At 45.9% G+C, this 11,562-nt stretch overlaps 2 protein-coding genes across 4 annotated transcripts; one reads left to right on the top strand and one right to left on the bottom strand.

Annotated features, from left to right (window-relative positions):
* Window positions 1-38: 38 nt before the first annotated feature.
* stard5 (StAR-related lipid transfer (START) domain containing 5) lies at window positions 39-3,938 on the top strand. Its single transcript, XM_012817240.3, has 6 exons — window positions 39-577; window positions 741-790; window positions 993-1,125; window positions 1,407-1,524; window positions 2,051-2,144; window positions 2,469-3,938. The coding sequence occupies exons 1-6, from the start codon at window positions 488-490 to the stop codon at window positions 2,611-2,613; spliced, it is 630 nt and encodes a 209-aa protein (XP_012672694.1). The 5' UTR covers window positions 39-487; the 3' UTR covers window positions 2,614-3,938.
* Window positions 3,939-4,456: 518 nt separating this feature from the next.
* Window positions 4,457-11,246, bottom strand: il16 (interleukin 16). 3 transcript variants are annotated; one of them, XM_031569721.2, is made up of 9 exons: window positions 10,719-11,246; window positions 9,760-9,871; window positions 8,853-9,493; window positions 8,155-8,801; window positions 7,524-7,698; window positions 5,911-6,012; window positions 5,572-5,821; window positions 5,067-5,195; window positions 4,457-4,966 (listed from the first exon to the last, which is right to left on the bottom strand). In XM_031569721.2, exons 1-9 carry the CDS (start codon window positions 11,145-11,147, stop codon window positions 4,782-4,784), a joined length of 2,670 nt encoding a protein of 889 aa, XP_031425581.1. In that variant the 5' UTR covers window positions 11,148-11,246; the 3' UTR covers window positions 4,457-4,781. The 3 variants fall into 3 exon arrangements, with proteins under 3 accessions (XP_031425581.1, XP_031425580.1, XP_031425579.1); XM_031569720.2 differs by having other exon boundaries at window positions 8,155-8,648; window positions 8,700-9,493; window positions 10,719-11,244; XM_031569719.2 differs by having other exon boundaries at window positions 8,155-9,493; window positions 10,719-11,244.
* Window positions 11,247-11,562: the final 316 nt, after the last annotated feature.

An 11,562-nucleotide genomic window follows, 5' to 3' on the forward strand; every position in this document is an offset into this window, starting at 1 on the left:
CGACATGTTTGAAAAACGTACTACATATCCCAGCGTCCCTTGCGCAAGGATGCTCTTCAGACCAAGGAAGTGTTCATTCATTTTTTGAACAGTTGAAATGTACCGATACCGCTCAGCTGATGTATTTAGCTACAGTTGATAGCCATTTACGCAATATATGAGAACAAATGTTCGTTTTAGTAGTTCAGACAGGCAAAAGAATTAATCGATCATCATTAGCTTCTCGCCCGCTGAATTGTTTCCAGCGTCGCATAGATCTGTTCCAAACCTGTACCTGTGTCAAACGCTAGCTATTTGTAGATAATGCAAATTGTCTGTCTGTTCTGATTTAAGGATGTTTAACATCTGTTTTAAGGTTGTTACTGAATAATTGGAAATGCTTTGCTAAATGATTTTCCAATCACCGATTGCTTTGAAGTTGAACATAGTCCAGCGTAGGTCAACTATTTACTGCTAGCTGGCTAGCAAAAATTGTCTTTATACAAACATGGAATTCCAGGAAACAGCAAACACAGTTGCCGATAACCTTTTCAGCTACAGCAAAGATCAGTCTGGATGGAAAGTCTGTAAAAAATCGGTAAGTAGGTTATTTTTATTAGTCCATTTTTGATATTATAACGAGTTCGATGACGTGTAATAGCGTGACATGACAGTGGTCCCCCTCCCCCCTTGTTCCACTCTTACTGATATGTGGCTGATTCTATAGAAAAGATAACTTACTCAGATTTATTTTGGTTTAGAATGACGTTGTTGTTTATTGGCGACCATCAACAGAATTTCCCGGGAATGTGTAAGTATTTACATTTTCAAATCTTTGTTCTGTGCATTGAAGTATGAAATGTGTTCAAAGTAATGCAGCCTACACATCACCCAAGTAAAAGGCCTCTCAATATAGCATGGATTCTATTTATAAAACACTGGTAGTCGGATGTTACATGTATATTTCGTGTGTGTGTGAAATATATATTTAGCATATATAATGCTATCAACAGGTACAAAGGTGAGGGTGTAATTAATGCGTGCCCAGAGAAGGTGTGGGAATGCTTAAAACCCGAACCCAATGGCATTCGTGTCAAGTGGGACAGCAATGTCAAGAAGTTTGAGCTGCTTGAACAAGTCACTGAGGTAAATCTCACCACGGTTCACAGACAGCTGACATTACTCTAAGTACTGCAAATAATGATTTCATTGTTATTTCTACAAGTTTAGTTATGTATGTTGATGGTACTGCTGGGGGAGTATTATTTATGTAATTTAAGATTTGTACAACACTTAATTATTGGAAAGGTAGGGCACTCACATTTCCACAAGCATTAAAATTCCCTCGCCTGCTGTCATATTCGTGTTGCCTGCTTCACAACGGAACAGAACCTAGACCGTGTGCCCTGTTTCCCACTCTATCACAGGACATCTCAGTGTGCAGAACCGTAACTCCGTCGGCAGCCATGGGTATTATATCACCACGAGACTTTGTAGACGTTATTTTAGTGAAGCAATACGAAGATGGCACCATAACATCAAATGGTGCGTAATACAATTCCTTCATTGTCTGAATTGCGCTTTTCATCTGTAATCTTTTGTCATTTTCTTATTGTTATTTGTTTGTGTAGGTATTCTGAGTTTTTTTTATTTCTTTTATTTTCACCCATCCATAGCTGGTCTGCTATAGTCCCTGTGAGAAAACATGTATTCTATATTTTATTGCTGTAGAAAATGTGTAAATACTTTACAAATATGTCTGAGATAAGATGAAGAACTGAATCTTTTAAACACCCTTATTCTTTTACTTGTTTTTGGTTTGTCACGGTATTTATGTGTGTACTGCAGTACTCTGAAACAGAATCATTTGAATAATCCTCACAGGCGAATGTTTTGAGCGGCCATGATAAGACGGCGTGATTCCAGATCATTTTGAATTTAAATCCATGATTTAAACAGAGCTGCTGCTGCTGCTCTTGTGGGTGGTGCATGGTGCATGCATTCAGACCTGCCCACACTTGTCCATATGTTTGTCTGTCCGTTATTCACGCTTTGCTTTTGATCTCTTTAGCAACCCACGTAGAACACCCTGGCTGTTCTCCTCAGGCTGGCTATGTCAGGGGCTTAAATCACCCATGCGGGTGCTTCTGTGCTCCCATCCCTGGGTGAGTGAAGGCTGAGTCATGGCCGCCAGCTCTGTCTGACTGCTGGGCTGGGCTGTGCTGTGGCGAGGGCTTGTTGTGGTTGCAATGAGCAGACAGGCAGTGGCAGCAGAGAGTCAGACACTGTTAGCATTGGACACTTACAGGCACTGTTAGCATTGCTAGCATGCACATAGGTTCAAGGCCTGGCCAATTATAGGAATACCGTGAGGTTTTATTTGAGATTTGAGTATGAAATTTGACAGGTTAGTTCAGATGTTTAAAATAGGAATGGAAAGAGGGGGAGCGTTGTGGTGACAAGTGGTCTGTGTCTCTTCTGTTCCACAGGGAACCAGGCAAAACCCAGCTTTTTGCCTTCTTCCAGACAGATCTGGGAGGCTTGCTTCCGCGCTCTGTCGTGGATTCGTTCTTCCCGTCCAGTATGACGGAGTTCTACAACAACCTCAAGAAAGTAGTGAAGTCTCTGAAATAGCACACACAGCCGTCAGCCGTGAGGAAACTGTACCACCCAACACTCAGCAAGAGATTAGGATATCTTTTATGATTTCTTTTCCGAAGATAAGGTTTTTTTGTGTCTATTAAGGGAAATGTTGTTTGTGTTTGACCAAGACAGTATCAGAAGAGATGTTACCTCTGACTTTGTATGAAACTGTTCACATTAACTAATGTTAGCAAAATGATGTACTATAAAGCATGTAATGTTTTTTTTATTGGAAATCTGGACCAGAAAAAGGGACATGATGATTCATTTTCTTAAATAATTTTAACCGCACAAATTACACGATCCTTTACATTTCTTGTGTATAATGAAATTCATTCCTTTTTCTAGATAATGATTCATATATGAGGCATGTTCATAGGGTCTGCACAGATCATATGGAGTGGAGGTTTTGCCCTTATTTTCCAAACTTTAAAAAAAAAAAGAATCCTCATATTTATCTGTATTTTGTTCCTGAATATGAATGACATGTTTCACACTACATCCTTAGTGCAGGTCCTTGTTGCTTCTTGTTTACATTTCAGAAAATATTTACAAAATCATGAAAGAAAAGAAAAAAGATCAAGAGGGCATAGTGGTAGACATTTACCATGTTATCTGGAAACCTGCTGAATGGCCAGTTGTGTTATCTGGCGTGTAACTGGACTCAATCCCTCTGTTGAGTGTGTCCTCTGCCATTTACACTGTGATCAATGGTTTTATGTAAGGGAGCATGACTGTCTGACCTAGTCTTGGTGTGTTTGCACCGCTCAATGTTATGTACTCTATCGTCAGTGATATGCATGATCTCGAACACAGTTGCAAAAAGAGCCATGTGATCGGATGATAGGTGTGAGCCTAGCATCCCATCAATATTCGTTTTGCAAAGGAGTAACTGCCTGCCTTTCATAGTTGCATTCTGTTAGAATTACTGTACCATGGCCTTGTTTTGTGTGCCAAAACCAGCTGATATTTCTGTTGTTAGAATTTGCTCTGTGGTCAGCGCCACATAGTGTGCTCAGTGGCTATAGGTTATCAATACTAATTATTTCAGTCATTTGTTTGGTTGGTTCGTTGGTTGTTTCAGTCCGTGTTGAATGCTGTGTTTGATTCCTCCACATTGAAATCAACTGCTGCTATGGAAGGTGACATATGTACTGTATGTTAACTTGCTGGTACCTGACAGAAAAAAAATCAGATCACTTCTATAAATCACTCCTGAGACTTTTGTATTTCACCAGCGTCCCTAATAAAAGAATACCACACTATCCACCAGGAGTGGGAGTTTGCATGATGGTGAATGGTAGCAGCTTCCTGTATTTTATTGTTACTGTGAATTTATATTCAAGACTCAAGGTTTACTCTCAAGGTTTGAGTCATTTTTATTTGATTTCATCCACAAATCAAACATTTTAATAAGCTTTATTATGTTCTTTTTTTTATTATTTGTGCAAAACAAATATGTAACAGTACTGTAAACAACACATAAGCTGACTTACATGGGGAGAATTGGTTGTCAGACATGACTTTAAATTATTTTCTTGATTTTTCAGAAAAGAAAAAAAAAATAGATATCTTATATTGATAGCTTTGGGGCACATTTTAGGATATGTGTTGGACCCATCACACTGTTCGACAAACCAGTCTTTGGTCTAAACTGAAAGGTTTTCCAGTCCTGGGTCAGCTACATTGGACGTAAGTAGGCAGACAGTAGGCCTTTTGAAGACGGCAAACGGCAAATCATGGTTCTGACTGACTTCCATAATTAACATGTAATATTTAAGGCAAGTTTTTAAACAAAACAATTCATAGTTCATGGTTAAATATATTTTTTTGTACATAGTCTGTGCAAATTTTCGATGTTAACCTGAAACTGAACAGGTTTCCAATATCCCTGAACATGACAATTGAACAGTACAAAAGCTGTGTTAGCGGAGTACCTCCAAATGCGCCGCATGTTAAAGTGCCCATGGGAAGCCACCCTGAGCAGTTAGTGAAAAAAATACATCCTCACACACACACTACAATCCTCTGTACGAGTGACCAAACTGACCTGTCTTTATGAATTGCTTAGTAATCTGTAATTATTCTTGCCTGTATTGAGTGTATGAAGCTGTTATCAGTGCTCTAAGGTTTTGGCATGTGTGGTGAAATAGGTGGGTTCACTCGGCCTCCTTTTCTCCCTCCTGCTCTTCGCTCTTCCTCCTTATGATGGCTGTGAAGGGTCCCTCTGGCACAGCCTTCACGAGGTTCCAGGCCTCAAAGCGCGAGAGGCCCTGCAAGGACGAGTCTGCCACCTGCAGCACCTCATCCCCAACCTGCATCCCTCTCTGCTCAGCAGCTCCACCTGTAGGTCAAAGCCAGCACTGTTAGCCAGACCCACCCTTTTTTCAGGTTAAGCACAGTGAGTTCTTTTTGTAATATTTATGTGACTGTGGTCTCTGCACCTGTGAAGACCCTGCTGACCGTCAGCGGCCTGTCTCCATGGATGGAGCCCTTTCCTCCCTCCAAGCTGAACCCAACTCCCCCCGCATTCTTCTCCATGGTCAGCGTCACAACGTCACCTGTTTCATCCGCTAGTGAATGAGGAGAGAGAGGGAGAAGAAGAGCAAGTGTGAGAAGGCTTTACTTGTCCAAACAGCGCTTAAAGAGGACCTCTTATGCACATTTTCAGTGTTCACTATTTTATTTTTGAGGTCTACTGGAATAGTCATACTGAAAAAAGGTTCAGCTCTGCAAACGATAACATCATTGGGCAATCATCTCTGGGCAATAGGAATTTGTGTTACGAGATTATGTCATCATGTAGCAGAGGAAAAGGCTCGAATAGGCGTTTCAGGCAGTTGAGAAAGATTTACTGGCTCCAGTCCTATGGTCTATATTTACTCGAAACGATCTAGCCGTGGTGAGTGAGTGTGAAGACCGGGAGTGGCTGTGCTTACTGCAACTCACCCGTGAAGGAGTTGTCTAGGCCTGCGTTGCCGCTGGAGACGTGAGCGCCGCTGCTGGCCGCGCCCGTGCCATCCCTGTTCTTGCACACCACCACCACCGCCTGCCTGAGGCCGCGCGCTTGCCTGAGCGTGGCCGTGGCATCGTTATGGGTCACGTTTTTCAGTGTCTGCCCATTAATGGACAGCACCTCGTCGCCCTTCTCGATTGTGCCCTCCTGCGCGGCCAGTCCAGCCGGGAACACGCGATGCACCTACACACACACACACACACACACACACACTTGTTTGACTTGCTTAACTGTTGAGGAGTGTGTACTGTGCTAAGAGGGTTGTCACTCACTGTCGTGGCTTTGTTCTCCAGGTCTATGCCACCCGCGATGCTAAAGCCCAGACCTATTCCTTCCTCCTTGTGTAAGATCACCACGTGGATCTCCTCCAGTTGCTGCGTGGAGACAGAATGAGGCCACATTTGAGGGTTTGCAGGGATGTTTTCCTCAGCACCTTTTAGAGACTTACTTGAGATTTAGCCCATCTGATTCACGTGCATGGTTGTATGTCCTGCTGGAGTGTGAGTATATTCTAATCCTATCAACAATGTTTTAAAAGCAACGCATCTGTTATATATGTCAGAGAATCATCTGCATTCATTGAGAGATTAGAGTTTTATTTCCTTATAAATAACAGCTGGCTGCAGGATAACTTCCAGATGGCTCCCTGTGTCTCAGTGAAGCAGCAGAGTTTTGCAAGGGCCAAGGGGACACAAGCATCTTGCCTTCACCTCAGCCCTCACACACCAGACGGGCATTAACAGCTGTCTCTTCAGCTAACCCATCCCTGCCCTGGCAGCAGATGGACAGCTGACGATTAGCTCTCCCCACCCCTGTGTGCCCTGTTAGCCCTGTTGCTGTATGGCTGCTTGTGCTGGTTGTGCTGGTGCAGTGGGATCTGTCAGGATTCTAATTGGAACGGAGGGTAGGCTCAGGCTGAGGCCCGTTTCAGAGCGTGGTGCTGCAGAGAGAGAGAGGGGATGATGACACATCGAGTGTGGAAATGTCTGCAGATGTTGTGCAGTTCCAAGTGCTCCTCGGGGAGGGAGAGAGTGAGAGAGAGAGGGAGGGAGGGAGGGAGGGAGAGAGGGAGGGAGGGAGGGAGGGAGAGAGTGAGAGAGGGAGTGAGAGAGGGAGGGAGGGAGGGAGAGAGAGAGAGAGTGAGGGAGGGAGGGAGAGAGTGAGAGAGGGAGGGAGGGAGGGAGGGAGAGAGTGAGTGAGTGAGAGAGAGAGGGAGGGAGGGAGGGAGAGAGTGAGTGAGAGAGAGAGAGAGGGAGAGAGTGAGTGAGAGAGAGAGAGGGAGGGAGGGAGAGAGTGAATGAGAGAGGGAGGGAGGGAGAGAGTGAGTGAGAGAGGGAGGGAGGAAAAAGCCATTGCTGCGTGGAGGTTTTTGATTACCGCACCACACGGAAATGAAGGCAGAAACACAATACACGCACTCCCCCCCCCCCCCCTCCCTGAAAGCTTTTTGCTGTAGGTAGCACACACTTTTCTTCTGCTGCCAAGAGAGCTTTTCAAATGCCAGCTGCACTCTGTCTCCAGTGCTAATGGTCTCTGTAGTGACATAACAGAAGCTTGCCTGGTTCCTGTGTCTACACCATGCCACGGCGTACAGGGTTTGGAATGATGAAATGTCAGTTGCCTTTTGTTTATCTTTCAGGCAAACCGATAATCTGCAATGCCACATCAAGCCCAAAGGGTTTTTGGAGGTATTCATTCCCACACCACACCATTTAAGGCCTTTCTGTAACTTCATGTATTTATATGTGCAGATATATGTTTTAAAAACATAGTATTTCATGCATAATACAGGGTGTATGTTTACATGCATCTCTATTGTAGCACATCAATGCTGTATGATATGTCAGTGTGTGCTATTGAGAATAACATAAGAGTGCAGGCTTACTTTCAGAGTCTCCTCGTCCAGTGCCTTGACCTCTTCAATCATCCGGTCAACCTCTTCCTGGGGAATGGCTGAAATCATGGACTGAGCGCAGGCGGAGGAGGGTGTGGTCTGGGCCCGGCCCTCCCCTGTGCCATCTTCACCCCGTCCCATGGTGCACTCTCTGAGCTCTGCCAGGCTGGGTGCCCAACACAAGAAACACGGTGAGAACTTCAAACAGGCCTGAGACTTTTATCAGCACAGTCCCATACCTGAACATGCTTTAACAAATTGGTCTGTGTGTTCAAAGCATTCCACCTAGGATGGTTGCAGTTGTTTTTTTTTGTGCTTGGTTCAACCTAGATAACTGATAAGCTGTGCATACACAGAACAGAAACTACACGTTCATCTTCCTGACACTGCAAGAGCTGCATTTCCTCCCTGGGCTTTATGCAAAACAAGAACGCCTTCCCCATTGAGTCTTAAACTTGAAAGAGTTGGACTTGATCTTGATTTCATTTACCTCAGGTGTGTTTCAGTGTGAGCTATGCGGTAGTGGTAAACATGGTGCAGTGACTTGAAAGAGGCCGTTTGTTAAACACAGTCTCATCTCGTAAGGGTCATGTGGAAACAACAAAAGTGTATTCATGCATACCTTACAGAGAATCCCTTCTCATTGTTGTCAGCTGCAGGGGATAGGGGCACCTTGTCTGTCATTTCCTGGTCTTCAGAGTCGGGAGTCAACGCAGCATGAGTAGGCCAAGGATTACCAGGCCTGATGCAGGGCGACTGAGGCAGGGACTGCATAGACCGCATAAAGGCATTGGACACCTGGTTACTGAAGGACAGGATCTTCCCCAGGCTCTCCCCATCTAGGCCCTTAACACCGGTGTACTCTGGAGACGGGGAGGCATTCAAGGGCAGGCTTTGAGTCCTCAGGCTGGCCTGGTGTGGTGCATCTCCTTCGGACGCCGGTGGCTTGTCAGACAGGGTGCCCTTTGAGCTGCTGGCTCTTCTGGGGCAGTGAGTCGAAGCGGATGACTCTGCAGGAGAGGCTGTTTCCTGATCTGCCTCGGAAGTGGTTGCCTCATCGGAGGGGCTGGTGGAAGTCTCCTCAGTGGGCTCCTTATCCAGTGTGGTTTGGCAGACCTCTGGTTCTGGGTCTTTTGAAGGTTCCTCGGAGGGCTGATTAGGAGTGACCTCTGGTTCTGGGTCTTTTGAAGGTTCCTCGGAGGGCTGATTAGGAGTGACCTCTGGTTCTGGGTCTTTTGAAGGTTCCTCGCAGGGCTGTTCAGGAGTGACCTCTGGTTCTGGGTCTTTTGAAGGTTCCTCGGAGGGCTGATCAGGAGTGACCTCTGGGGTGACAGTAGCAGGCTGTGGCTCCTCTTTATCAGTGGTGCTTTTCAAAGCAGTTGGGCTCCCTCCTGTGGTACTCGTGTCAGAAGAGACAGGGGCGCTGCTCTGGCACGCAGTTCTCTCCACTGCTGGCAGTGATGTTGGTGTAGCCACTCTCCTGGTACTCCGCTCGGACCCTTCCGCGCTGGAGAACGTCTCAAAAGAGTGGATCCTCTGTTTGATAGACGATTTTGATGGAGTAGACCGCAAATTGACCCCGAATGTCCTGCTAACACTTGGACTCTTGTTTTCTGTAGGTTTCAGCTGTTCTGGGGGAAGTTGCCTGTTCTTGTTCAGGCTTTTGCGGAACCACGCAGGCTTGGGAGCCACAGGGGGCCCCTTCTTGCCACTGGGGACTTCCTCGGGCACGGTTGAAGCACTCTGTGGTTCAGACACGCCGTTGGTGTCTGCCGTTTCCATTTCCTCTGGCTCAGTATGGTCGGCCATGGTGGATGGGGTGGGGCTGGGCTGGTTCTCTGGGCTGTCGGAAAGCCTGACCCAGGGGTCCTGCAGCTGATCTGGGGTCACCTCCACACGGGCCTGACGTCTCAGGGCCACCCTCCGTTTCTGGCAGCAGATGTGGCTGGGTGACTCAGTACCTGAGCAGAAGCACTACAGTATTAACATCCTATGCCCGTGTGCCTATGCCTATGCTAATATGTTCAAATAATGAACCATTTTTGCTCCGCTTGATGCACAGCTATCTCAAGAATTCTTGAATGCACAGATTGTGTAGGGTGACAAAAACACACAGCATTAAGTATGCTTTGCAGCGTATGGTAGGATATTTGTAAAAAAAAATATCAATTCAAATCAATTCAGGAAACGCTCATATTATGAGCAACCTGTACGCTAATGTTCATACCTGTTTCTCCTTGTGAGCTCTCTCCTCGGTTGGAGCACTCGATCACATCACAAGTGTCTTGGACTGAACCGCTGAGAGCTGCTTTAGTTCCCCCTGAGTGCTCACTCGTTTCCTGTAACACAAACAGGAAATGAGAAAAGTCATCTTGTCACCATTCGCACCGACCACAAAAGGTGTAGTAATGCAACTGTTTAGCTCGGTGTCGACATGCATCACAAATACAAACTCAATACAAAACACATCAGCATGCTCTTCTAGGCCAGCAGCAAAACAAAGTAATACCTCAGGGTGCCATCCCACTAAGTCCACTGACATCACTTAACTCACATTTAACTCACATTTGAAAGGATAAACAAACACATCAGGCCATAGCTCAGTTGTCAGTCCAAAAGAGTAGTCGTGCAACAAACATCATCCAAATCAAAAACAACAATGTGATGTGAACATACATTTTTAAACACTAGCCTTGAAATCTTTACCAAAGCCTTGTATATACTGCAGAGAAACTTCACAGCATGTGGAAAGACAAAAATACATCAATGGTGAGATTACAATCTTGGTCATCGGGGCTTCAAAACACAAATATGTATACGATGTTATATTAAGATAGTGCTATGCAGTGGATGGTGTTAAGATGGTCTGCAGTTGAAAAGGTGTGAAGTATGAGACAGTATGAGACAACATTAGTCTGCACTATGGTGAATCTGCTGAGGCTGCCATCTTATTAAACACACCCCCTGCCAGTCAGCAACCATATAAGGGAAACATTTCTGTTGGTCTTCCTCTTTTCACATATGTGTCAATCTGAATGAAAATAGTCATCACCCACATGTTCTATTACAGGTCACTGTTGACAGTGGTCCAAGCCCAAATTAAATACCCTTTAAATTAGCAATCTGGGCTCTTTTTTTGTACACGAGCGCATGATGAATGTGTTTTTTTCGAGGTACTCTACATACCTGACAGTTCTGTGAGGGGAGCAAATCCTCTTCTTTGACGGGCGAGTCCCGGCTGGATCCGCTTGTGTCTGTCAGAGGCTCCTCACTGGTGACGTCCTCCTGTCTGCAGCACCTCCTGGGAGGGGCCGGTGGCCTGGGCTTGGATCCCCTGGAGCCCCCAGTGACCACGTCAAGAGGCTGCTGACATGGGAAGGTTGCTGGCGAGTTGTAAGGCACATTATAGTCATCGTCACTGTACGTGGGAGACAGTCTGCTGCTGGATACGACCTCCGCTCTGGGAATAGTGGCAGAGGCCATAGAGACGTCCATGCTGTGGACCCGGCCCACCACGTCAGGGTGCTGCTGGGGCGGGGCCGTGCCCGTGCCCGTGCCCGTGCCCGCCGGGCCGCACCGCTGGCTGTAGGCTCCCTCGCTGCAGGAGCGGGTCATGGCCTTTTGGGCCCGGCGAGCGGTCAGCTGATTGAAGCTCCGCTCTGGACATCGCTCACACTTCTGCTTCCCGTGGGGACAGGACTCCTGGCGTCTCAGGCCTGCAGACAGGAGACAGGGTGAGGTCCTCACAGCGCAGCAGGGGCAAGGACAGAGGCGGCGATGACACTGTTGGCTATAGGAAGTTGGTCTTACTGTTTTCTAAAGTGGAATCTTTAATCACCTACAGCAGCCATTCTTTTTGAAAAGGAGAGAATAAAATACAGCACACAATTTTGGAGAGATAGGAAAGAGCCTCAGTGTTTAGTTTGGTTTATGAGATATATGCAGAGCTCTTGCTAAGTACCAGTCATTATTGTTCATTATGTGGAACAAAGTGTTCACTTTCTTTGATATGAATCTGTGAATTTGAAAA

The sequence above is a fragment of the Clupea harengus genome, chromosome 6, assembly GCF_900700415.2.
Source record: "Clupea harengus chromosome 6, Ch_v2.0.2, whole genome shotgun sequence".
Taxonomy (NCBI): Eukaryota; Metazoa; Chordata; class Actinopteri; order Clupeiformes; family Clupeidae; genus Clupea; species Clupea harengus.

Bases quoted from the DNA above. Each gene is read 5' to 3' on its own strand.
- stard5 (XM_012817240.3), top strand. From the start codon at position 488: ATGGAATTCCAGGAAACAGCAAACACAGTTGCCGATAACCTTTTCAGC. The intron at 791-992 runs GTAAGTATTTAC...TGCTATCAACAG, and splicing joins ACAGAATTTCCCGGGAATGT to GTACAAAGGTGAGGGTGTAA. The intron at 1,126-1,406 runs GTAAATCTCACC...ACTCTATCACAG, and splicing joins TGCTTGAACAAGTCACTGAG to GACATCTCAGTGTGCAGAAC.
- il16 (XM_031569719.2), bottom strand. From the start codon at position 11,147: ATGACCCGCTCCTGCAGCGAGGGAGCCTACAGCCAGCGGTGCGGCCCG. The intron at 9,494-9,759 runs GTATGAACATTA...GCTTCTGCTCAG, and splicing joins GAGCTCACAAGGAGAAACAG to GTACTGAGTCACCCAGCCAC. The intron at 5,196-5,571 runs GTGAGTTGCAGT...CTCATTCACTAG, and splicing joins CCTAGACAACTCCTTCACGG to CGGATGAAACAGGTGACGTT.